General features: G+C 41.8%; 1 protein-coding gene across 6 annotated transcripts; it reads left to right on the top strand.

Moving 5' to 3' along the window:
• Nucleotides 1-11,368: 11,368 nt before the first annotated feature.
• LOC117733446 (protein Wnt-2b-A) lies at nucleotides 11,369-26,673 on the top strand. Of its 6 annotated transcripts, none has more exons than XM_034537100.1 (8): nucleotides 11,369-11,423; nucleotides 14,066-14,168; nucleotides 15,190-15,383; nucleotides 15,683-15,844; nucleotides 18,297-18,529; nucleotides 21,268-21,545; nucleotides 22,715-22,979; nucleotides 25,464-26,673. In XM_034537100.1, exons 4-8 carry the CDS (start codon nucleotides 15,786-15,788, stop codon nucleotides 25,691-25,693), a joined length of 1,065 nt encoding a protein of 354 aa, XP_034392991.1. In that variant the 5' UTR covers nucleotides 11,369-11,423; nucleotides 14,066-14,168; nucleotides 15,190-15,383; nucleotides 15,683-15,785; the 3' UTR covers nucleotides 25,694-26,673. The 6 variants fall into 6 exon arrangements, with proteins under 6 accessions (XP_034392991.1, XP_034392990.1, XP_034392989.1 ...); XM_034537099.1 differs by having other exon boundaries at nucleotides 15,190-15,418; XM_034537098.1 differs by having other exon boundaries at nucleotides 15,190-15,844; nucleotides 18,297-18,517.
• The last annotated feature ends 398 nt before the right edge of the window (nucleotides 26,674-27,071 follow it).

Genomic DNA, 27,071 nt, shown 5'->3' with positions numbered 1-27,071 from the left:
CACCAAGAACAACTAAAGAGGAAGAACGCTGCAGCTACAAACAGTGATGTAACCCACTTTCAGTTATTTAGCAATAAGGGATATTTGACATTTTCTTAAACTCTAACTGATTTGCAGCATGTGTATCTTAACGTTTGCAGCAAACAATTCATCCCAAATGTACTGTGAGCACATGCACTCAGCTCCAACCAAATATGGACACAAAGTGAAAAAGTGAGGATATAAGGCTAATAATCTTCAACTGTGTTATACTGCTCTGGAAAAAATGAATCTAAGAGATGTATTTTGCATTTCAACGTTTGAATAGACAAAATAAATACATGGGAAATTGTGGATGGATGTGGATTTGTCAAGCTTTCACATTCTAATCACAGTCTTTATAATAATTAAATGCAAATGTACTGAAAAGGTCGGTCAATTAAGGATATACTGTTTGAAAATAGTTGTAGTCTCAAATATGTTGTCTGCTACGTGTGCTTTATCCAGTATTAGTGATACAGTAATTGTCACATTTCTTTTACACAAATTTTACCATATGTCAAATGAATGTTTCTATCAAGTTTCTATAAAGCTCCAAATACTTCTAAGCTCCAAATACTTCCATTATACATTTATGAAACAAAGATAAGCAAAGAGTGTATTTGTATGTCTTTTTCCTCTTTTCTCACACAAACCAGAATCTTCCCTTGTTTAGTCCTCCTCTGTGTGTTACCCAAACTCATCTCTTTCTCCTCTGCTTCGCTATACCCTCTCCTTCAATCCCCTTCACCTTCCTCTTGGCTCCATCCGACTTCCCAGCTGGGCTATTATGAAACATCCCAGTGGGTAAGTTCAGAAGCTTGTATCCCAGGACTCGAGGACCGCAGAATGTGCGCCAGAAGGGCGTTGCAACCTTACAGTAGTTGCGTCCAACATGCGTCATTCAGGGAAAAGCTTGAGTATGACAGGTGAACAAAACAGAGAATGGTTCCAGATACTAGAAGAGGAGATAAAAGATCAGAAAAATGAAACAATGCAGATAGATAGATAGATAGATAGATGGATGGATGTGGATTTGGGTGGAGACTTTTCCCACGTGGATAAGGATGGACCGACCACCGGCAGGCTCACACAGCGGAACTAACCGAGAATGTCAATCCCACCACAGAGACTATCAACACAATTTACTGGCTGAGAAAGAGAAAGAGAGAACTGATAGTCTTTTCCTTTTTATCAATGACATGGTAGCCATTTTCTTAACAGGAACAGACCGCAGGAAACTTTGAAGACAACCATTATTGCTCGGCCTGCAAAGACTAAACATTGAAGCTAGTCTAACATTCTGCCTGTGTTTGTGTTTTTCCTCATGAAAGCGGCGGCCAGCTTGCCTGTAATCCCTCCATCACACATTCCGAAACACTCATAGAAACACACACACCGACACACACACACATGTATATATACATACACAAAAATATATATGTATATATGTACACATACATACATGCATACACAGACACACACAAAAACACACATATATATATATATATATATATACACACACACACACACACACACACACACACACACACACACACACACACATACATACACGCACACAACCTTCACGACCCCAGCCGGCCAGAGGCTAACTAGTAAACAGATCAGGCCACACGACGAGGTGTTTATCCCTCACAGCAAGAGGGACTGCTGCACATAATGTTGTCCGTGCATGTAGGTGTGAGTGTGTTGAGCGCTTTAACTGTAGCTAGTTTTACTCCCTCTTGGCTGTTTGTTGCTTATAGTGAGAGACATTGACAACAGGCTCAGACTTCACTATGTAAACTCAGTGTGAAGGCAGAGGCTTTATGCTAAGTGGTTCTCACCCTCAGCATGAGTAGATTAGACAAACTAGATAAACGAAAGGATCATCATACCTCATTAAGAAAAATCTAATGTCAAATTTGAGCAAAAGTAGATCAAACCAAAACTTCAAACAAAGCATCTGTTATCTGAATTGTTCCACCAGTTCCTGGTGTATTGTGATGACTTTGGGTGAAGGCTGTACTACTGTACCAATGAGCTGACAGTCCAGAGGAGTTTGATTTATTGAGGTTTCCAGGTCAAGTGGGGATCAAGGCTGATCCGCAGGCTGATTAGAGCCACTGAAACAATAGGGTCAAGAGAGACAGATCTAAGAAGGGTGAACGTGATCAGTCTACCACTTGCTGCACCAACACTAATGGCATATTGTTTCTTTCGTTGTCATGTGAGTTTTGCATTTAGACCGATCAATAAACAAACAAAGCCTTTCTTACTGCACGGCCTTGTAATTCAGACTGATTTGCAAGCTGAGTTGCACAAGCGGTGAAGTATGACTTTTCTCTTCCATTAGCAACGATGGAGCAGAGTCTGCCAGGTCAGAGCCATTCATCTACATTATAATGTCATGATGAGATTGCTCCAACTGCAATTGAAAAAGCAGGCTCTCAGTCCAACTCCCAGGGTAACAAGACATCATAGTATTGCATGCTGAAGTGGCATATGCAGTGTTACATGCACAAACATTTGAGTCATGCTTTTCTGAAATTGTTAAGTCCATGATTAACTGTTTGACTGCTATTAAAAAAATATATACAATTCATGCTTTTTTTCCTATGGCACAGATGAATGTTGGTCAGGGCCATTCAACTACACTTTTCTGTAGTGTTTTCATTGGTTGTTATTCGTAACATAGTAACCACTTCCTTTTATTCTACATGTATTTATTTGTATTTATATGTAGTGCACACATTTATCTTAAAAAATATATTTTGGGAAATATTATGAAAACCATCACAAATAACCTTGCAAACAAAGCGAATGCAACAGTAGAATGTGCACAAAAAACATATGACATTAATAAATCTGTTCCCTCCCGCAATAACACACAAACAGGTGCACACAAAGAGTGCCACTATTTTGCCAACACGGAACACATTGAAAACACAGCATGCTAATATGTGTGTGCCCAACGGCATTATGGGGAATCTGGCATTAAGTAAAGGTCAATTTGTATTATCTGGAGCATTAACAGAGTCCTTAACTCCATTTTGTTGTTTCTCTGGGGGCAAGTTATACAGTCGGACCTGTGCAGCCTGAGTAGGAACCCACTGAGGGGAGGAGATGGCTATCGGAAGCCACAGGGCAGATGGGGGACCGTTTTTATCGATACACACGCTGTAATGGGGTCTTCCTGTGAGGGAGCCTGGGGAGTTTCTTTTGACAGCTATCATGTGCTCTTTTGCTGTGTTGTGTGTGTTCACTGTGGGCCATTAGGCCTCCGCACGCATGCATACTAGCACACATCTGGATATGCTTCTCCTCAAACAGTCATACATACATACATACCTACATAGAGTCTGGCCGTCCATGTGACCTTTTAATACTATCTAAGTACTTTTAGATAAAGCCAGTTAGATCTTTCAGCTGGTATATGCCACCACCAGTGAGTGACTGCTATAAGTACACACACACACACACACACACACACACACACACACACACACCTGCCCCCTGCTCATGTCATGTCATGTCAAACTGCTTGCACGCTTATGTGTTATGTCCATGATTTCCCATCGATGATAAATGTGTGCTCACTCTCATTCCCGAGATCTACAGAGTATTAAAATATTAAGTTATCTCTTTACAGCTGATCAACAGCTCCTTTGAGCATTTTGATGTTAAAGTTTGGTTGACATACCCATAAATATTTTACATCTGTGTTTAGGGGAGATCTGTCTGTGAGGCCTGGAGGTTTACCTTAAAGATGTATGTGCTCTGCTTAGAGTTAACTCTGCACAGGTGAGGCACACCCACACTAGTGCTCATCTCTTCTTAAAATGCCAGTTAACTCACCTTGGTTTGATAGATAACAGGAGGGGCAGACATCGAGAGAATGAGCAAGAGATAGGCTAAGTTGGCCAGTGAACAGAAACAAATGTCAGGATTCAGAAATCAACTGGCCGGGTGTGATTTATACAGGAGTTAGGTTTGGATCATGGTCTGAGGTCCACGGAGGGGGCGAGGAGCTCTAATTCAGACCAGCCTCCAGTCAAAGTAGCAGTTAGCAGCTCCGTGGTCTGTTAGCTTTCATGTGTGTCTGTCAGTTGCACTTGATGGTTTCATGCAGTGATCTCAACAAGCTGTCTGTGGTTGGACAACCGCACCCATTAGACAAAGGCTGTATTTTGGTGGTGCTGCATTGCCCACTGGCCAGTGGCTCAAGAAAATAGCATACCAGTACTGGAATTTCTTGGATCTCGTTAGCCAGCCAAGATACTGGCTTTTATTATGTAATGTGGATATCGGCCACTAATGTGGTCCACCAAAATATGATGAAGGAGCTATTGAGCAAAGCCTATGCATTTAGCTTTATGTGCATATTCTGCACATAAAGCACAATGTACATCTCCCAGAGATGTCTCGTCTGGTAGTACTCCAGGGCTTTGATGTGTCTACTCTCAGTGGCCAAGGTCGAGTAGAGTGTGAAGCACAACCTTGTAGACAAGTAGTTATGATGTGATATGATGATGAATTCCTCAACGTCAGCTCTGGAGGAGAGGAAGCTGCCACGGTAGAGATCCACATTTTCCGGACTGATGTTGTCAATGTGCATTACTGGAGGGAAAGCAGTGTCGTTTGGCGGCAGCAAAAGGAGAATTTGTGTCTTCTTGATGTTCAGGGCCAATCCCAAGACCCTATATGTTTGATCAAATTCTGCAAAAAAGGTTGCGCTACTAACAGCAATTTATTTTCCTCATTACAATTTTCGATTGCGAATCTTCAGAATAGAATTCTAAAGGGAATAATCTAATTAATCAGAAGTATCAGAAATAATACTTTCCTTGTAACTAACATTTCAGTGTACAGATTGCCTGACCAAAGGCATAGGGCAAAGTGAGGGAAAGACTAAAGCAGAGAAGGGCAGCCCACCCATTGCTGTCCAACATGCGGAGGGCAGATGTACAGGCGGGCACACAGGGCTCCTTTCAACGGTTACAAACGGTTGATCTAAATAAGACCCAGCTGATGTTTTCTCCTGATGTTGCTGTTTTCACCTCAGACCCAGCCCACTCCCTCTCTGGTCCTCCATCTCTCAATCATCTTTGGAGGCTTTTTTGTACTAACATTCTCACACTGTTTGACCTATAACTTGGTGCCCATTCTCTTTTCATATCTCTCCCCCCTCTTTTGTTCCGCTTGAAGCGGGTGTATGTGTTGCAGATCTCAGGGGAGAAGGTAAAGTATAAATCTGTAGTCTTTCTGACATCTCACAGTCTCTGGTTCCCATTTGGTCTGATGCCCTGTAATCAGTCACTACCTTGCTCTCCTCCTTCCTTTTCTTGCCTGTTCATTGTTCTCATTTTGGAGACATTTACAAAAACCTTGCGGAATTCTTCGTGTTGAAAACTGAATTCATATCATGTGATTCACACACACCCATGTCCAAATCAATGATATCTCCTCCGATGATCTTTCATTTGTATTGTGGCATACAGTTGTAATACTAACATAAGCAGACTAAGCATTGTCGCTGACAGCTCGCAGCAGCAACACTGGGAGGTGGTAGGGTTGGGTGGGAGGGGGGTGGGAGGGGGGTGGGAGGGGGGCCGGGGTGGGGGGGACGAGTTCCCGCTCTGGTCTTTCATCCCCAGTCATATCAGCTTGATCAGTGAAACTGCTTAATGTGGACATATGTTTCCCCTGCTAACATTCTGCCAAAGGGCTCAAGTGAGAGAACGAGCGAGCAAACGTCTGGTTCAAATCACACAGAGTGCATGCCGATTCGGCAGGATTTACAAGACCTTTAATTTGTCGATCATGCAACGCCATGTAAATTATGTCGCTGTCGTTATTTGGGCTCATGTGCAGTGAAAAAACTCCTGTTGATGCTTCACCTGACTACATGAAATGCCATGAAATTAAAAGGAAAACCCACAGTAAATAGGTGAAACCAAGCATCACATTTAACTGGCGTAGCCAAGAAGGAGTCCAATAACCCAGGGTAAGACTACAGTTGGTTGTGTTTACACTTTGGGTCAAGATTAAATAAACAAGATATCATGTTTTAATGTGTGGACTTTATAATGCTGATAGGCAGATCTGTTTTAGCCTGGGACAGAGCCAGGCGAGCTGTACAACTATATGTGGACAATCAACCCTAAAAAAATGATTTTCAACTATTTCAATAATTAATCAATCAAGTTTAAAAAAAACAAGCATTTGCTAGTTCCAGCTTCTATGTGATATGTTATATGATACGTAATATGACGTATGATAGTAAACTAAATGTCTTTGAGTTTAAGGTGTTATATATGGGTGAGAAAAGAAAGTGAAGAATTATTGTCAGGAGTAAGAAGGGTGCTGGGGTAAAGCTAGTCGAACAAGAGAGTTTTGGGATCATGGTGGGGGTTAAGAGAAGAGAGCAGGATGCTAAAGGACTTTGTGTGAGAGATCTGTCCAAGAATGTAGAGACACCACCAAAGAAGACCTTGGAATTGGATTAGAAGCATATGGCGAGGCCTCGACATTGCAACATTTCTTTGAGAGGAGCAGGGTTGGTGGGGAAGGTCAGATGTTCGGAGATACACTGGGGGTCTGGGGTGGGGGGTGATGGACTTAGATATCTACTGCAGAAATTAAAGGGGTGGCTATTTTCAACCTGTAAAGTACAATGTTGAGGTACCTATTGCTCCTTTATACTTCAACAACACAACATTGCAGAGGGAAATATTGTACTTTTGACTACATTTAATTTGACCTTTAAAGTGGACTGACCCCTGAGTTGAGAAACACTAGACTTAAGTAACTAACAGTATATAAAATACTTAAAATAGCGGCACCTTCAGAAATGAAGCTTAATACTGCATCACTATTTGTAATAATATAATATTATATAGATTGTTTCTGTAAAATGAGAATTAATAATTTTCCTGTAGTTTAAATGTAGGACTTTTACTTGTAATAGAGTATTTTTACATTGTTGTGTTGCTACTTTTTCTTATGTTAAGGATCAGAGTACTTCATCCACCACTGCAGTATGACGAAAGACGGCCTAAAAACTCTCTGAACCTCACCATCAACTGAAAATCTGGCAGCAACAAGCCAGGAGATGCTTCCAGGCCCCAAAATCAGTCCAGAGACTGATCTCAGCCTCTGTGTATCTCAGTGTGAGTTAGATCTCCAGAGACCACAAGAGGCCGTGTCCATCACAGTCAGAGGAGACTTTACTTTGAGCTGACATAAGGGCAACATTTCACTCTGACAGCCCAGGACAAGTGCCAGCCTGCTGCCAAAGAATGCCAGCTTTTACTGGACTGCTTCAGTCGGCCACAACACAACTATTGTTAAAACATGGCGTGAAATCTGGTGCTTTGGTGCTCCAAGAAAATGTTTTCATTTGGATGCAGACAGTCTCTTGCAGCTTTTCGACATGGACTTGGCAATTACAAAATATTTTCATATGGAGCTGGTAAACTGGTTTCACTATTTCACACAGGGCATGCAGTGTGTGCAACAAAGGCTTTAGACTATGCCAGTGCTCAAACATTGAAGACAAAAGGAACGAATGTGCTTTGGTACTGGTGGTATAACGCAGACATTAAATGCTAATATCAATACCACACACGTTATTGAAGAGCTGTACATTCCACCCAAGCTGAACTCAAGATCACTCTTCTGTCCAGGATTTAACATGGCATGAAATGCCCAGAGACAGACTTGCAGGGCTGCAGAGTCTTTTTGACATGCCTGCTGGGTTTGGACAGGAGGAGCTGTCTTTGACCTCAGTGGCATTTAGACATGACCAGAAAACCAGAAAGTTGTAGAAATTACATTAAACGTCGGTCTCTAATTAGGTTAAAAGTGTTATAGCCTTAGAAATGAACTTACTTCTCAGTTTTCTTGTCTAAACATCACAAATAGTTACTTTATAATTCTGTTGTTAACCGCAATTACACAGAGATTGTTCACGCAGACACCAAAGCACATGCTTCAAGTGTGCGTTTCACTATCAGAAGCAACGACGATGGGGATGATGACTGTGTGATCAATGTCACATTGTCATTGCACGGGTTACAGAGTGTTTCACAGATTTGTTTGGACGTCTGGGGTGTGGAGCTAGTCTGGTTACTTGTTTGTCCATGAGTATCTGTTTATTCCGCATAAACTATCTCATACATCCTGTTGATGAACTCATCAACAGGATGCATCCTTGTTTTGAACACTCGTATGCATTCACATCGTTTTAATGCCTGTTTTATTTGACCAAGCATATTCATTTTGCTATCATATATATTTAAGAAATACATCAAATCCTCCCATCTTTAGTCATGCTAGCAGTGTGGCTCCATGGGGATGTCAGTCTGTCCATCACTTTGGCCCAGACAGATATTATAGATATAGATCTGTAGAAAATGATTTTAAAAATGCTTGAAAAACTACTGATACAATGAGTTAATCATCAAAAATAATTCCTAGTTAATTTGCTGTCAGTCAGCAAACTGATACATTAAATCAGATACCTGTTTCAGCACTAGTGTTATTATTTAGGATACAATAATCTATGTAAATGTTCTTAATTCTCACACACACACACACTCACACACACACACCAACACACACACACATTATTATTGACCTACCACACTTAGGCATATTAGCAAAGGCCTGGCCGACGGGTATCTACGCGGTTTTAACGCTTTAATATTTTGTATAGAAGCTGTGTACAGGTTGTTACTGTTGTTACTATTTGTGCCGGGAGTAGTAGTCCATGTCGGAGCCCCTTGATGTCTGCTGAGTTCAATAGGGTTGGTACTGGAGAGACTGTGACTGCTAGGGGTGACCACCATGCTGGAGTCCTACCTCCCAGAGTGTGTGTGTGTGTGTGTTTGTGTGTGTGTGTGTGTGTGTGTGTGTGTGTGTGTGTGTGTGTGTGTGTCTGGGACTAAACCACATTTGATTTTTATACGCTTGTGGCTAACAGGAGCCAGATGTAGCTGACTCCAGGGAGCATACCATCAAAACCGCCATTTATTTTTATTTTTCGCTCTCTTTAATGAGATATGTGCATACTTACATACATACTTGAGTCTGTGTATATGTTCAAATAAAAACAGCCAATAAGCCACAGCAGCATTTGCAATATTTCTCTATCAGGTAATAAAGCTGGTATGACTTAGCTGCTAAACAAGCAGTGTCAAAGACAGGATGTGTCCTGTTCAGATGACAGAGCATTAGAGGGAGGAGATCCCTGATTTCATCACATAAAGATAAATCAGAAACCATAAATCAGGGTGTCAGAGCACTGAGGACCTGTAGTTTTCTATGAGATAAACCTGGCCCTGAGACACAAAAAGATTTATGAAGCATAAGTGAGAGGTGAAGTAAGAACTGAGCTCACTCTCACACAAACACAGACAAATAACAGACAATTAGATGGTCCCAACCGTTGTTATTTAGTCACAATATAAAGTTACTGCATCACAGTTCATCACAAAAACTGTTCTTTTCTGAACATAGATATAGAATCGAAAAAGAGCGCAGAAATGATGGAGAAAGAAGGGAGAGTGTTAATTGAAAGCGAATGTGTCTGTGCTGGCTGCTGGTCAGAGATGGGCCGGGGTCCCAGTTGGCTTCCACTTCAAAGGCCCTACCGGCCTGTCTCGAGCGCACCTGCTGCCGGTTAAACCCTGGTCTCATCACTCAGGGCGTGGAGGGACCTCTCTTACAACTTAGAGCCCTCACCACAGAGCCTTTTGCCAAAGCTCTGTGATGGCACGCGCTCAAGAGTTCAACCTAAAATCACGAGCCCATACAACTTTCACTACAGAACTGAATGTCAATCACACGTTGTGAGTGCTCACGAAACATCCACAGCAGGGTTCCTGCAGCCCCAACCACAAGGTCTTTGTCAACCTCGTCACAGGTCACACAGGCTTGTGTAACTACCACAATAGGATCTGAACTGAGGGTTTCACAGACCTCCAAATATATATAAATTAGTGACATAGCCAATAAAAAAAGTGGTTCATTGTTAACTTTTGAGGTGGAAACGTACAGGTTTAAAATGAGGGGGACTGTGGCTCAGTGGTAGAGCAGGGTCATCCTTCAATCGGCGTTTTGATCCCCGGCTCGCTACTCCATGTCGATGTGTACTTGGACACTTAACCCCAAAGTGCTCCCGCCGGCTGTGCGGTGTATGACTCGCTGTGAATAGTTAGTTAGCATCCCGAAGGACAGGTGGCACCTTGTATGGTCACCCCTGCCATCAGTGTATGAATGGGTGAATGATGACATGGAGCGTTAAAGCGCTTTGAGAGGTCGGAAGACTAGAAAAGCGCTGTACAAGTGCAGTCCATTTACCATTTATGTTTTGACCACTTTGGTGCAGCACAACAAGCTGTAAACACAGCCGTGACATATCATTAGGTACCTACTTAATTAATCACTAACTGTGTCTGTCTGCATTTGGTGCTATGCAGATGTTCAGAGGGTCTATTTGCCTGAGCTTGTCAGACGAAACCAAAAAACTAAGGTTGCAGGCTGTGAAAGAGGGAAACTTGGATGATCATTCTTTGTGGGATTTTCACTATGAGCGTCTTCTTTCACATAACACTTCATTTATCCATTGTTAATATGAAAATATTTTAAAAAGCAGCTTCAAAGTTAAACCCAAAAATAAAGAAATATATTTTCACCACCTAGCTTTGCTATTAAACTATTTGAGTTTGAATGTAGGAAGAATTGTGAAAAGGCAAGACAAACCCAACTTAACTGTCATATTCTCATTTGTTTTGTCAGTCAACAGTTTGTGACTGCCAGTATTTTGCTGATTGTAGTAATTACAAGCAGTCGCCCTGACAAAAATAAGTCACATTTTTGCTTGCATATGCACACACTCATGAACACAATTGCGCACACACAAGATCCTCACCCCATGTCGTAATCCTAAAATAAATGGTTAGCCTCATGGGGATCCACTTTTTGACCCCAAATGAGAGCCTCCAATATGAGAAATATACCTGGCATGGACTAATTCTAATGCTTTCATTGCACATGTCTTTCAACTCCTGCATGAACAAATGAAACACAAACTGCTACCGATAACAACATGCTGTACCAATGGGTAAATCTACCAATGATTTCAGTTTTTGGTTTTCAGAGTGAGTCACTCCTTATCCTGTGTGAAAAGTAGAATGACACAATAAAAAAATAAAAAACAGTTTCAGAGTTCAATTTACTGATTGACTGTCAGCTCGCCTTGTGACCAGCTGCCCATGACTTGCAGTGTACGTCACACAGGCAGTTTCCTACGAAAGCAGGAAACCACTCAGCACAAACTCAGTTCCACAAAGAGGGAGCAAGGAAACACTGTGCTTTCAAAATGACCAGCGTCTATAAAGGTAAAGTTCAATTTGGATTATTTAAAAACATTTCACTCTTTAAATATACAATGTAAACAACGGAAAAGGGAAATCAAAGCAGTCTGATTTAAGTTGATCCCAGTCTAATTTACGCCTGATTATCTGTTTGTATCATTGTCCCAGTCTATGTATTGCCAATGGAGCGACGCCTGTTTCTTACAAAGAAGTGTCTTTGGATATTCCTTTAATGTCATCTGTATCAACTGCTCTACAGACCAGTCTGTGTGTGTGTGTGTGTGTGTGTGTGTGTGTGTGTGTGTCTGTGTGTGTGTTCATGTGTGTGCATGCTCCCAATTTGTCCAGCATGATGGCATCCTCCAGCAACCTAGTAAACATTCTATTATAGAGTTATCACCATCACATCTACATATACTTATTGTGTCCACAGGAGATATTAAATCTATTAATGCCAGGTTACCCTGGGGATGAAATAAGAAAGGGCCACAAGTATGCAGAGCTTAGCCCTGTAGAGGCCAACCATGATGGGCACATACTGTGGCAGCAGTTATGGATGTGTGAGCATTGGTTTTGCTTCTAGTAGGCACAAACTTTCTCTCAATGTACATGCGTTTCGAGAACTCTGGAGTTCCAGCACCTCTGTTTGTTCAAAGCAGTTCATCTCTGTCAGCAGATCTAAAATTACAGGACAATAAATTATCACAGATCTGTTCCTCTGGCACACTCATGCACACGCACATTATGCCTAGTCTGTCTCTGGGGGACTGTGTATCTTTAGGGTCTGTGTTGTATTGTGACCTTTCATTAGCTTTATAGATAATGTTCTTGGATTTTCAGCTGATTATTATCCAAACAGCTACTCACGCCTGGTCCTTTTATCCTCACGGTTACTTTACACACAGAAATTATGACAGTATTAAATCCATCTACGATGAATCATCCTGCTAGGATTCAAATCTAAATATTTTGAATATTTAATCATAACGTGCAAATATTTAGCGCAACGTATCCTCATACAATGTTTTGATATCTTGCAAAAAAGTTAGTCTGCAATTTTTTATCCATTTTCCTTTCAGAAAGCCAGCAACAAGTGTCAATTTATTTCGCTTGTTACCCACTTACGGTTTTTACTAAATAAACTTCTGCCCTCACAGGAAAATACAAAACCAAAACTATTTGATTAGGTTTAGGAAAAAAGACAGTGAAATAATAAATTAGGTTCAGGCAACAAATTACTTAGTAAAGTTCATTGTTTTGGTGAAAATAAACACGTCTCTTTCCAGAAAGAGACATTGCTGTTGAGTTTTTTAAATTTTCTTCTCTTTTTTATGTCGCTGAGCACCACAAGCCGATTGCCATGTGGTCCCATTAGATTTGAGAGAAGGCAGACATCTCTACAGATGATATCTCCAAAACTAGGCAACCCACATCAAAACCATCTAGATTGATAAATAGCGCTGCAGGTAAAATGAAAAATATGTATGTATGATTGGGGAGTCCCTTTAAGGGCTTATCAGTAAGGCAATGACAAACGAGGTATTTTGTCTATGAGTTGATAATGATGTGGAATACATAACACCCCCCATTGTTCCTAACATTGCTTCAGTTGATCTCCTTTTGGTCTTTGTCCTTCTTTCACCTGTCCCTTGTTCATGCTCCATCGGACCTGCCCAGTGTTGAGTTGGCCCCTGTGTCCCATACGCATGGGGACTCTCTGCTCAAGCCTGCCAGGGGATGGGAATACACCCTGAGCTCATCATGGGCTGCCTGAATAGTGACAGCCCACAGCATAATCCCCACAGGGGACACATTACTGGGCTATTAGTCCAGCTCCTTCACCTACAGTGCATGCCTCTGGCCTGCCCTTGGTTCAGTCAGCCCATTCTCCTTTCTCCCTGCAAGTCCCTTATCAGTACTCAGTACTTTTCCTCTGAGGAGGTGGTTTCCAGATTAGACCTCGTACATCGGGGCAAACTTTTCATCCAAATGAGAGGAAGGCGTTTGACTCTGTTATTGTTTATGGGGAGAAAGCTGGGGTCAAGTTCACAGGCTGGGAGAGAGACAGAGAGAGAGAGCAAAAGTCTGTTCCAGCTCCAGCCCCACGAGAGAGAAGCATGACTTAGCAGTGTTTGTGCTTCTCTAATTCCTTTTGATTTAGCAGAAAATTGTGAGCTAAGCTGAAACTCAGAAATATTCACCAGAGCAGCCTTTCGCCAACCTGTACCCACTCTGTGTGTTTGTATGTGCCTCTCTCTGAAAACATCAAAAAGTGTGTGTGTCCCATTCTGACAGCAGCCTGCTTGCTGAGCTCTAAGCAGAAATATAAATGTATCTCAAAGGAGCTCAGCTTAAACAGCAGCTTTGGCATAAACACTTGAGCTTTTCTCTCAAGCTTTCGATGAAATAGCAGTTTGCGACAGCTAAAGCTAATTTGTTTCAATTCCAACAAGGCTTTTCCTGATTTGTTTACTTGTTTGTTAGCATTACTGGGTCAGCTGAATCAACTGTGGTATTCTTAATCCAATATCACAAACTCCCCGGAGAAGTTCAAGTCTACACTGATAAGAACGGTGTGAAATAGTGTCTGTTAACATGTCGAGCAAGTTGCTTTTCAGTTAGTGAACGATTTTTAGACACCTAGAATTGGGTTTCCTTTTTGTTAGGAGTCATTCAAGGACAACGAGAAATTTCAGAGATTTGATAATGGATGACAGCCCGCTAAAAAGCCTGAAGACAACCTTAAGATGCACACTCATGGGAAAAAAGGTAAAGATGTTTTTTTTTTCCAGTGTGTGTGTGTGTGTGTGTGTGTGTGTGTGTGTGTGTGTGTGTGTGTATGTGCTTTATTCAGCGCTCTCTCTTACACATGTGGTTCATATTTAAGCCATAGTGTTCCACTGGACGATTTGGCTCTGTTCTCAAAATCCCACATTCCCTTTCCTTTTTTCTCTAACTTTCATTTCTGCTATGCTTTAGGTGGTGCACGGCTGCAAGCATAACAAATATTGAAATTAGTATTTGTAAATAATAACCATAACTTAACCAATATCACAGATCTACTGAGTTATTCTTTAGGGACAGCACTCATTACTTGATATTAATAAGATAAACTCCATCACATTTAGGCAAAAATACTTAGTTTTATCTGCAACATGGGCAGGTTGATATTATTAACATTAACGTCTTTGTGAAAGGTGTATGGGGGAATAGCATGAGGATTAGAAATACAATCATATACATATCCAGTGAATATGAATTTGGTGATTCTAATTATAATGAATTTACAATGTATGTTAAATAAAATATCTGGGTGAATACCATAGCCACTAAAATAAATATGTGGCTACAATTAACAATTGCATTTCCAACATACTGGTGTAGGGTATTTGGTGTTTCTTTGCGTCATAAATCGAGAATGGAAAATACCCTTATAAAATATGAAAAAAAACACATTTTCGTGTGATTTAATTATCCAGTTTTACTGGGTTGTAAAATGAAGGCGCCATCATCAACTATAACATTTGGGTTACAGATGAACTTCTCGCATTCGGATCGTCTTGACTCGACCTCAACAGCATCATCGGCCCTTAACACTACCAACACACACACACACACACCTCCATCCATCCCTCTTTAATATGTCCTTCCTAGTCAAACTCTGTAACCCCTGCATTTGCCCAATGGGCGAGAGGAGCCGTCAGCGAGCCCTCCCTCATCTCTCTCTCTCTCTCTCTCTCTCTCTCTCTCTCTCTCCCTCTCTCTCTCTCTCACTCTCTCACACTCCCAGCTCTGAGTCTGTCCACAGCGCACTGATAAAGGAGAGGTCCAGCGTAAGCATCCCAGCACACAGTCACAAAGTCGACAGAACTGCTGCGAGTCTCGCAACTCCCAACCTTTGGCTCCAGCTGTGATTCGGATCCTATTTCTGCCTCTGAACTAAGCACACACTCAAGGATACGTGCTGGGGACCTGACTGGAGAGGTGAACAAAACGACACTTGTTGCTCGTCTGGTCAGGTAAACCTCCTGTCGCAGCCAGAGGTGCTCAGTGGAGTCGGGTGCGCACATGGCACCCAAAACGCGCTCCTCACACTCCTGACAGTCGCGCTATTAATATGGAGCTACACACTGGATAAGGAGGCCTACCTTCTGAATGGGTGCTTAACCTACTTCACACCAAACCTTGTCTGTTAAAGCCGCCCCCCCCCCCTCCTCAAATCTTATATTTTTGGGAACTTTTCGTGGGTAAAGAAAGCGTCGAGTCATGTTGGGTTTAAACAGGATTCTGAGCCTCCGGGCTGCCCGGATTCGGAGCTGTGGTTCACCGGGAGTCAAACTCTCACACCGGCCCTCTTCATGCCAAACCCCCGGTGCCAGTTCGAGGATGTACTGCGCGTGTCTGTTCCTGCTGCTGGTGACGCCTCGGGTGGACTCTTCATGGTGGTGAGTGTCTGCATCACACCTACAGGCCCACCTGCCTGCCAACGACAGCGAGGGGATCCGAATTAGTTTTTGGAAGAAACTGCGAAGTAGCCTAAATGATTATTGTAATTATAATTATAATAATTACAGTAAACAGCCAAACTGTATTAATGGAAGGAAATGGCACATTAGTACATCAATCGTTGATCTTAATCATTTGAAAATGGAGCTGGGACTACAGCAGTATAGTTTTTCGATAGAAACGTCATGGATTTAAATTGCCAACGAATTTCACTTATGATGACCATGATAATAACCCTTTTGCAAAAGAAAAAGCAAAACAGTAAATTAATTTAAAGCAACGATTTGCAGAGACAAGGCCATTGTGACGTTTGGGGGTTTGATAATTTATTATCGCCGACTTGTACGCCGACAGTGCTTTTCTTGTCAATATTCAACATTTTAAACGTCAGCATTCTTGGTCTTTTTTGTGCATTTTTGCAGCAAACCATCTAAACGCATTGCGGTTTATATATATACATATTTTTAAAGAGTTTCATAGGCTATTATGTGTCACGAATAAATGCGTTGCCTTTTGATTTTTATGGGGAAACAACTGCAAAGAATATTTCAAATGTGTTTTTATCTGTCATCACTTAATTTAATTCAAAATGATTTGCTTACACGATGGAACATTAATAGAGAAAATAACCTCATAATTATTTTTTTTACGAGTTTGTGAACTATTCAAGCGTCTTTAAGATTTTGTTCCTGAAATGCATTTTCCCTTCATGTCAGTTTGTTGGCCTGCCACATCGTGCAATAATAATAGAGCGATAAATGTAATTTACGTCGGCGCTGTTGGCTGAGCGCGTGTTCAGCAAAGGATGGGGCCTGCGTCCAACAAGCCAGAGGCGTCATTAATTCATCAGGTACCGCACGTGCGGCGCGCAAACTACTTCACTAAAATACCCCAAAACCAGCCATCTAGAGCATAGGTGAGGGGTGAACAAAATATCTCATTGCCTGCGCAATAACATATGTGGAAATGCAGTGTGTGAGTGTGTTTATGAGAGAAGTGTCTGTGTGTGGGCGGGTATGGGGGTAATGGAATGCCTAATAGTTTGTGTAGATTAAAAGCAGTTATGGGGAGTAGTGGGACCAGTGGGTGTAGAGGCTTTGGCTGAGCATTATTGGCTTTGAGGTGAATTTAGTGCAGGGGATACAGTCTCTAACTGTTTATCATATTTATGTGAGTGTATAAGAAGTGATGATATGGACAAATCCGGGGCTTTAACTCGGAAATTAATGTGTCATGTTTGAGCCATTTGAGAAATGTGAAAACGCACAAGAAGCTCACAAAGACATCATAATTTAAACAAAAGATTTAAAAGGTTACTGATACCATTTAAGAAAACTATCAGATTATTAGTCAATTTTGTAGTTTTCTTGCGATCCAATAGGGCTTGAGAAGGTGTCATGGCAACAGGAGGTTGATGTAATACCAGCTGCGTCATCAGAAGTAAATAAAAGCCTTCCATTTGTGTCCCACTTGTCCTTCCTCTGATTAGTCGCAGGGCTTTACAGCATGTTGTTTTAGACCTGTGGATAATGATTTACTATCCTATTAAATCCACAAGTCCTCCTGACTCTGAGAGAAAATCAAGTGTGAATTGCTTCTCTGGCTTTTTCCTTTGATGAGCACTCTGTTCTTATTCCTCCTCTCTAATCCCACTCTGGGGAGCAGAGAGCCTCCAGTCTCCATCCTCTCGCCCGACCTCATAAAACACGACCACACAGCTACACGCTCCCTAACCTCCATTCGCTGACCCGCCAAAACCCTGCAGCCAAGAGGTCTCATGCACACACGATTCAGTTTAGAGTCATACTTTTGGGTATGCATTTATCTTGGTAGGATACTGTAGAAGTCTCTTTTATCAGGGAAGGGAGAAAGATTGAAGGCCTGCAAGAGAACTGTGAGTATGGTGAGCACAAGAGCGGATAGGCAGAAGACATGAGAGGAGTAAAGTGAGTAAATGGGGACTTAGTCTGACAGGGTTATTGGAGGCCCCAGACTTCGTGCTCTGATTTGTGACGACATGATTTCAACTATTCCATTGGGAAACATTTGAACACACACACACACAGGTCTCGTGGGGAGAGGTTAAGTGCTTATTTATTTGGAGAGCGGAGTAAATGGTTTCCACTCCCCTCCTGCTCGCAAACCTTAAACTGTTAAGTGTAGTGAACTCTGACTCACAAAGGACTGTTGCTGCAGCTCTCGTTCACACCACTCAACACCTTTGAGTGTTTGTGTGTATCCACGTGTGCAAATCCCTGCCGTATGAGGGCGCCTATGTGGACTAATTAATTGCAATATACTATTAATCACTGCTGTGACTTTGTATTCGGCATAGGAATCTTTTTAAATTCAAAACCACCTATACATGTCTTGTGTCTATTGCGTCTTCAGGTACATTGGTGCGCTGGGGGCTCGTGTGATCTGCGACAACATCCCAGGCTTGGTGAATAAGCAGCGGCAACTCTGTCAGCGCCACCCAGACATTATGCAGGCCATCGGCGAGGGCACCAAAGAGTGGATCAGAGAGTGCCAACACCAATTCAGACACCACCGCTGGAACTGTAGCACACTGGACCGTGACCACACTGTGTTCGGACGTGTCTTGCTACGGAGTAAGTCAATGGGTGTGTCTACATATCTTCCTGTCTAATTACTGATTGTGGCCAAAGAGTAGAGATACCGAGTCTGAACCTGAGCCCCATCTGCCACTATCTCACTCCTCATTCTCGTCCTTCTTCTTTATTTTTACTGCCTCTCTCTTCTTCTCTCCGTCCATCTCCGCTCACTCTGGTCTTTCTCCGATCTTTCCCTCTCACGTATGCTCGTGCTCCATGTTTATAGACGCTAATGGATTGTTGTAATGCCTTACGCCTCGTCAATAAACACACGGGCTTCGAGACGCAGGCTTGTCGTCATTTTGTTTTTCCACTCCTGCCAGACCTCTCTGCTGTAGAATAGATTGGTGCCTTTACACATATGCACACAGGGGCACACTTTGTAGACAGTGCATGTACACTTCCTCCTGATGAAGGGTTTCATAACTGCACACTGTCTGAATCATGAAGTAAAAACACCTGATAGGAAAGGTGTCCTCAGCCAGCTGGCTATTTTGCATGAAAGATTAAATGATGACAGTTCTATAAATTGTCCATCACGCATTATTTTGCACTAATACTGGAGAAGCCATTATATATCATTATAGCTGCATTATGTATGCAGGGCATGTACACAGTGATGCACCTGTAAGTCACTGTTGCATGCAGTGCAATCCATAAAAAGAGTGACTCTCTTATTGGGGTTACGGTTGTGGCTTATACCTTCTCTCGACTTTGTTGCTTTTGGAGCAAGGAAAAAAGGTTAAGGCTTAATTTAAAGTAGTTAATTGTAGTGAATCTGGATTCAGGTTGCATAAAAAAAGCTGCTTGTCTCCGCAGACTTAGTATCAGACATGCTACTGTGCCTCTTCCATCCACCCTAAGCCTGTGTGGGGGTTAACAATGCATGGAAAAAAAAACAGGAGATATGGAGATACAGGCTTCATGTGTGGAGGACAGGAATAAACAGTAATGTAGATGTAAATATTTAGAGAGATATTCTTACTGACAAACAGCGCAGATTTGAATGATGACCAGCAATACCTTCCTCCATCCTCCCCCACTCACACCGCCTCAACAGCACCCACTGCCCCCTTCTCCTCACCATAGAGATGAAATGGGACATTCCAGTGAATATATAGTAAGTAGGTTGGACCACACCAACTGACCTATCCTCGGCTGGTTCAAATTGTTTTCAGATACAAAAGTCCCCCACCGTTATAGATTTATTATCAGTACTATATCTGTTTTTGTGATGTTATTTTAAAGTGCTGGTACTTCAGGTTTTCCCAATTCCTAAAAGTAGGAAATATTACTTCACTCATGTGTTCCTTTGCAGTACAGTACTGTAAGTCCTTGAGGTTGTGATCAAACTAAAACAATGATGTGTGTGAACATCGTTAGAAGCAGAGACTGTTGTGATCATGCATGTTTTGGCAGCGCTCAGAGACAAATACATAGACTCTTTGTGTCATAATGCGTGTGTGAAACACCAACCATTATGTGCCCTGTGTAGACAGCTGAATTGATTAAAATAGAAAGCGGGGTTGGCCGTTGTGGCCTAAAATGTAATGTTCAAGTAAAAAAAATAACTTAACAACAAGGGAACAGTGCAGCACCCAGACAATGGACAGCACGTACATTTTGTAGTTAATCTTCAAAAAAGGAAAGCTTTTAGGCACATTTTATTTGATATTTTTAATAATTAGCTTTGGAAGTTGTGGATACTTTGTACCCCCTCACTCAGAGACTACTAGCTAATGCTAGTGGAGTGGAGCACAAACACATGAGACCAGCTGATCAACTCACACTGCAGCAGCTTTGCAGCATTTACATAACAATGGCTTTTCTCTCAATAACACTGCAGCACAGAGGCTGCTCTCCACACTCAGATATGACGTTAACAACAACACAGCAGAGCTCTCTGCTTACCGTAAGATTCCTGGAGATTCCCAGTTGGACTTTTGTATGTACAATGTAATTAAAATATACAGCTTTCAGTAGCTTTTAATTCACAAGAAGCTTCATTCATACAGAGGAGGAGTTTACTCAGTGGAAACATTTGAATCTCATGTCAGGTGCATCATTTTATTTTATCTTAAACAGCATTTGAGTTGTTTTAACTTTGAAAACAGAGGCACCAAGTGAAAACCACATTTGTCTGTTAGGCTGTGACTAAAGATGGACAAGATCTTCTGCCTCTGGCTGTTGTCTTTTGAGGTATTCACTCCCAGGGGCGCTGCAAAAAGCAACTGCATCTAAACTCTATATCTAATTCTCTATGTGTCTTTGGCCACACAATAGATGACTCATATTCTAAGGAACTAAAGAGACCAGAAAAGCACAGCAATGGTAGAAAATGCTGTCATGACATCACCCTGGTGCTGATTAATGGGGTATCACTGTGTCTGTATTTAAACAATTTATGTGAGCAGAGGAGAGCCCCGCAGCTGGGATTATTTCCATGATAATATTTAAACAGAGCTGTCCTATACTCCACATCAGGCCTGATATGCCCCCGTCAGCTGCACCCTCATGTTCTGATGGCTCACACCTAGGCCTGGTCATGGCATTAAGTGTATCTGTGCATGCATGTGGGGTGCACAGTTGTAGGTCTTTTGGTTGTACAACATCTATTGTATTGCATGATATCAGTAACTACAATTTCTGTATTCAATAATAGATTGTAATATCTCAACCTCTACCTCAGTCTATACTCTTGGTTAATTTTTGTACTTCTGTGCTTTCTCTTTGTCTCTCTTTCTCAGGCAGTCGTGAAGCAGCATTCGTCTACGCCATCTCCTCAGCAGGAGTGGTGTATGCGCTTACTCGCGCCTGCAGCCAGGGGGAGCTGAAAATGTGTAACTGTGACCCGCACAAGCGGGGACGGGCTAGCGATGAGAGAGGAGAGTTTGACTGGGGTGGCTGTAGTGATAACATCAACTATGGGATAAAGTTTGCCAAAGCCTTCATAGATGCCAAAGAGAGGACAGTCCGAGATGCACGGGCACTCATGAACCTACATAACAACCGCTGTGGCAGAACAGTAAGTGTGGAATTAAAGCGGCATCTATTAACCCAAATAACTAAAATGATTATCACTTACATCCAGTAATATATCTAGCTGTGCAGGTTTTTTGCTTGGGATTTGATAAATCTGCATCTTTGACCATTTACAACTGGTATTAACACGCAATCCTTTTCTGGCAATTTTATGTTGGTCATGATAATCAGCGTTTGTATTTATACGTGGTATTGAGCGTTCTTGTTATCAAAGTTCCACCTGCACTGTGATCAAATCTCCATAATGACGTAGGTGGAGCAGACCAACTAGTGGATGCAGAGTTAGGTGACCCTTCAACTTGTTGGAGAGATTCTTTTCTTACCAACGCAGACAAACTGTACAGAGCGCATTCACACCTTGCTGGGATCCAATCCCAATACAATAATATTCCAAATTACAATGCATTTTGAGTGTATTTTAGGGATGTCCATTTTTATTTGAATTTCAAACTCCAGTTTGAATGTGGGAAAAGATTAAATATGTTATCTGTACCTGTAAAATTGTCAGTGCATAAGTGTTTACAGGTTGTGCTTCTACAATACACTGTTAGGAGATAGGATAAGCTACCTAGGATTGCATTCAGATTGGTTATACAGATACAATCTGATTGATGCCTTTACACATATACATACAGAACGCATGTTAATACAAAGTTTAAATTAGATTTTAGTTCCAATGTCGGTAAAAGGAATTTTGTCTTTGGTGCTCGAAGCGGTAAAAAAAACACTTTTAGATAATTCAACAGCAACATATCTTTCCAGAAAGTGTCTCCATATCCAGGTAATCCAGGGACTTCACTGTCAACAGTTTAGGGACTATTAGTAGCTCAGATGAAACCGTTCACTAAGATCTGTGGATCATCAGGGTGAATTTATGTAATCTTTCAATGCTTTGAGCACTTCAAACAAAAATCCTTTTACCTCCATTGTCTTGCAGTGGAGGCAGAGATCTCAGAGGTGTATATCTATCTTGAAACCTTGGCAGATGAAACCAAATATTACCTACAAGACTAGATACCACTAGAGCATTAGGTGAGAAATGTGTTTTTACGAAATTAGGTTAAATCCTTATGCCCTAACGCTGCATTTACAGAACATGTCAAACCAAATGTCAAGATGACTAAATACATACACACCTCTGTCTGTTTTTAGGCAGTGAAGCGGTTCATGAAGCTGGAGTGTAAATGCCATGGTGTGAGCGGCTCTTGCACACTGCGGACATGTTGGATGGCCATGTCAGACTTCAGGAAGACCGGTGACTACCTGAGGAGGAAATACAACGGGGCCATCGAGGTGACGATGAATCAGGATGGGACAGGCTTCGCCGTAGCTAACAAAGCCTTCAGGAAGGCCACCAAGAACGACCTGGTCTACTTTGAGAACTCTCCGGATTACTGCCTACAAGACAAAACAGCAGGTGAGACGGCAAAAAAAGAGAAGAAGGTGGACTGGATTGAAAGACGAAGAAAGGCAGTTTTTCATGGGCGTTGATGGATTGTCTCGACTGTGTTATGTTTTAGGGGTGTTAAGTGTATGTTGTGTGTATGTTCATGCATGACTAGTGTGTTTGTGTGTGTGTGTGTGTGTGAATGTCAATGTGTGTGTGTGCGTTTGTGTGTGTGTGTGTGTGTGTGTGTGTGTAATGGTAGTCAGATAACACAGCAGGACCTCTGTGTGATGTCAGTGGAAGCTAATATCCTTGTACCCTGGGGACGTTCTGTGACCACCTGACCTCTATCAGTCTCTGTCAACATACACACATACACGCACACACACATATATATACACACACATCCATATATACACACATACACACACCACTATGGTCAGTGTACATGTAATGACTGTTTCTGATTGGCTGTTTGATGGATGCAAGCTGTCAAACCAACTTACAATAGTTGACATCAACAGCTCCATCACTCAGAAGCTCTGTCCAGCTCTTCCTCGCTCCTTTTGTCTGTCCTTTCTCTTGGTCCCTTCGTCCATCCTCCCCCTCTTTCTCACCTTCCCATTGGAATCCACAGCCTAGGGACACAAGCAGCTAATTTAAAAAAAAAAGAAAACCACTTCTTTCTGTCTGTCACAGTCTCTCCCTCTCTGTCTGTCTGAACTAAGCATAGCTGGAGGGCAGAGTGGGCCTCAGAGCCTCAGAGTGTGAGAGCCTGTCTGTCTGTCACGCTCCACTGTCCATTTAACCCTCACATGCACATGCATGCACACACACACACATACAGAAAGTGGCTTCAAAGGGAGCAATGGCTTGGGAAAGGCAGTGTAACTATAGGCCACTCTACCAACACTGCATAGTTGTGTGTGTGGGTCTGTTGTTCTATGGGCAGCTTGTTGTGATAGGTAGCAGTTCAAACAGGGAGCTTCTCACACGAAACACCAGCACTAATCTCTGTGGGGATGACATTCACATAAGACACAGACAATATGCCACTGCATCAGGTAATATCCAGAATGTTAAACACTACTAAATACACTCAACAACGGTGATGCCACTGCAGGTCCAACAATGGATCTGGAGAGCTAAAGTGAAACTATGACATTTGTAATAACGCAAATTACTAAAAGGTGCAGCCTGGAACATGAACTTGTTTACAGTATATCCTGAACTCCATTGGTCTCCTCTAGACAGAGATGGTGATGTGTTTCTTTTTAAAACAGGGTATGGTTGTTCTATTTAGCATTTATGTTTTTAGATGCCGAAGACTGCTAAGGGTTAATGCTGTCGCATCATATATTTCAAACCGTAATTATGAGTACCTGAGTGGCAGATATCTGCAATATCTCTCGCTTGGTAAAAATAACTACAGATGTTTCAACAAAATGCTGCAAAGTAGGATTGCATAATTCATTTTAATTGTGAAAATTTCAAATTAAATATTGTTGTGCTGCAGAGATGGCCTAAAAATAAACAACAATAATCACAATTAGATTTTCCCCCCAAAATTGTTAAATATTAATAGAATCAATTAAGCTAATTTAAAATGGGTCAATTCATAGTTTTTTTTAAAAACATATATATATATATATGGTTTTATTTGTAAACAAAGTGCTCCAAATAAGTAGCACAGCAAAATGAAAACTGATTTAAGTTGTTTAAATTGTGTGACTTAACCCTCTTGGTAATCAGACTACAGTATAAACGTCACCAGTTGAATGGTGGGCTATCAAAATGGTGAGGGAGACTAACTAGCAAACTAGCGCAGCCGTTTTCCATGCAGCAAAAATTACAGCAAAGAAATTAGAAAGATCAAATTAGTTGTGTTATTGTATATCAGGTGTGATGTCATGGAATAAGAACACTTAACTTTGCAGTTAAAACAATTGTAGGTCAACTAAAAAAAAGGGTAGGTGATATACCGGTTTCATCCCGATGTTACGCTTTTGCAATACAGTCTTTAACGTGATCAACACACAAACACACACAACTTCATCACTCAGACACAGTTTATACTGTGTATGGTGACGTGAGGCTGCCGCAGTTCATTTCGGCACCCATGTTAGCAAGTTAGCGCGGCCACAGAGCCGAAGTGAAAAAAATTTGAAATGTAAAATCTTCTAATGACTTGCTGTGTCCAACCAATAGTACAAAAACAAAGATATTCAATTTCAGCAATTCTTTACCATTGAGAAGCTCAGGAGATGTCTGTTTTTTTTAGCTTGAAAAATTAAGCTATGAATGGATTGTCCAAAGAGTTGCAGATTAATATTTATTTGATCAATTAATCAATTAATTAACTGATAATTTAAGGACTTTGGCTTTATATCAAAATGACCCACCAGTGGTTTTCAGTTGGATAATTGTCAGAGAAGTAAAACATAAAAGACCAGAAACTAGCTTTTGTTCACTTTGAGCTTTTATTGTTGACTAACTCTTTTGTGCTTTGTGCAGGCTCCCTGGGCACGGCTGGGCGGGTCTGCAATAAGACATCACGCGGCACGGATGGCTGTGAGGTCATGTGCTGTGGGCGTGGCTACGACACCACGAGAGTCAAGCAAATCACTAAGTGCGAGTGCAAGTTCAAATGGTGCTGCGCCGTGGAGTGTAAGGACTGTGAGGAAGCTGTGGACATACACACGTGCAAAGCTCCCAAGCGAGCTGAATGGTTGGATCAGACCTGAGGACGCGCCCCCTCTGCCCCCTCTAATGCAAACCCACCCCTTTCCCCTTTTCGGGACATCCTGTGGAACATGGCCTTCTGGGAAAGTTTGTCCGAAAGTGCTCTGCATCTCTGCCCTCCCCTGCCCCAACCTCGGTTCATCATTGCATGGCTTTTCTAGCTGTCTTTGTGAATGCACTATAGTTCAGTACCCATCAATATGAATTAACACCCATTAGCCCCTTTTTGTGAATGGCCCTGTGACTGAACTGCTGGGATCATATGAACGGTGAAACCAGTGAACACTTTGGGGTTACGGTGGATTGGACTTGTATGGAAGATTTAGTCCAGAAGGCCTTTTTTTCTAGCGAGTGGTACTGGGTTAAAATGGTTTGTTGCTTTCCTGATGCTTTAAAGACCCGTTTTTACATTAACTGAGCCTCAAAACGTATCCAGTATTATTACAACATCATATACTCACATTATGTTCTTTTTTTGGGAGGAAAATAAACTTTTATCCACCAAATACTCGGTTGGACTTTGGGAAGTAGCTTGACAAGTGCACTTTGAGAAGTGGACATCGAAGCATACGTTTGGCCCTGTGTGGCCCAACAGAAGTCCAGGCAGAGGACTACCAGAGGACAGGAAGATGGACACTAGATGAATAAATGGACAGATGCATCATTGGGACTTTGAATGCAACTGTAAAAAAAAAAAAAGACAAAAAAGCTGTTAAAGTGATTTATTTAAAATGTAAAGTGTTGTTTCATTTCTCATCTGCGGATGAGACTGCACTACATTGGCTGACACGAGGAAAGCGAAGAGCACTCCAATTATTATGATTATACAGTGTACTCTAGTTTTCAGTGTGTAAAATGACAAACTGCCACCACAACATCAGACAAATTTCACGTCTCTGCTCTCCAGCTTGCTTGTATAACATTGTGTATATTGCCTTATCAAAACAGATGTTCATATGAAATATATGGTGCATTACTATGACACTGGAATGTTTGTTTTTTGTTCAGACAGACAAACACAGAGGTTGAAGTCAATAAAGAGACTAGATACAGACAGAGCAGGACTAATCAGTGTGACCGAGCAGTATAGTGAGTAAGTTCCTATTGTACAGCTGTTATAACCTGCCATGTTATTCCCATCACACACACACACACATGCGCACGCGCACACACACACACACACACACACACACACACACACACACACACACAACCCGTTGGACCTCACCAGCATGAGTTGAGAGACACTGGGGCAATGATAATAATACAATCTATCTTGGTAACAAAGGCTGATTCTATGTGAGTTGGGGTGGGGTGTGTTATATCAGTCAAGGGGAGGGAAGTGTTTGATTAAAGGCCCAACCTAAACCTCAACCCCTG

Source organism: Cyclopterus lumpus, chromosome 7 (genome assembly GCF_009769545.1).
Source record: "Cyclopterus lumpus isolate fCycLum1 chromosome 7, fCycLum1.pri, whole genome shotgun sequence".
In the NCBI taxonomy this organism is placed as follows: domain Eukaryota; kingdom Metazoa; phylum Chordata; class Actinopteri; order Perciformes; family Cyclopteridae; genus Cyclopterus; species Cyclopterus lumpus.
Note: the sequence above shows the minus strand (reverse complement) of the source record. Positions and strands in the feature narration are given on the sequence as shown.

Coding starts and splice junctions, on each gene's coding strand:
- LOC117733446 (XM_034537096.1), top strand. CDS start 15,666: ATGTTGGGTTTAAACAGGATTCTGAGCCTCCGGGCTGCCCGGATTCGG. Junction 15,845..18,296: donor CGGGTGGACTCTTCATGGTG/GTGAGTGTCTGC, acceptor TTGCGTCTTCAG/GTACATTGGTGCGCTGGGGG. Junction 21,546..22,714: donor ACAACCGCTGTGGCAGAACA/GTAAGTGTGGAA, acceptor GTCTGTTTTTAG/GCAGTGAAGCGGTTCATGAA.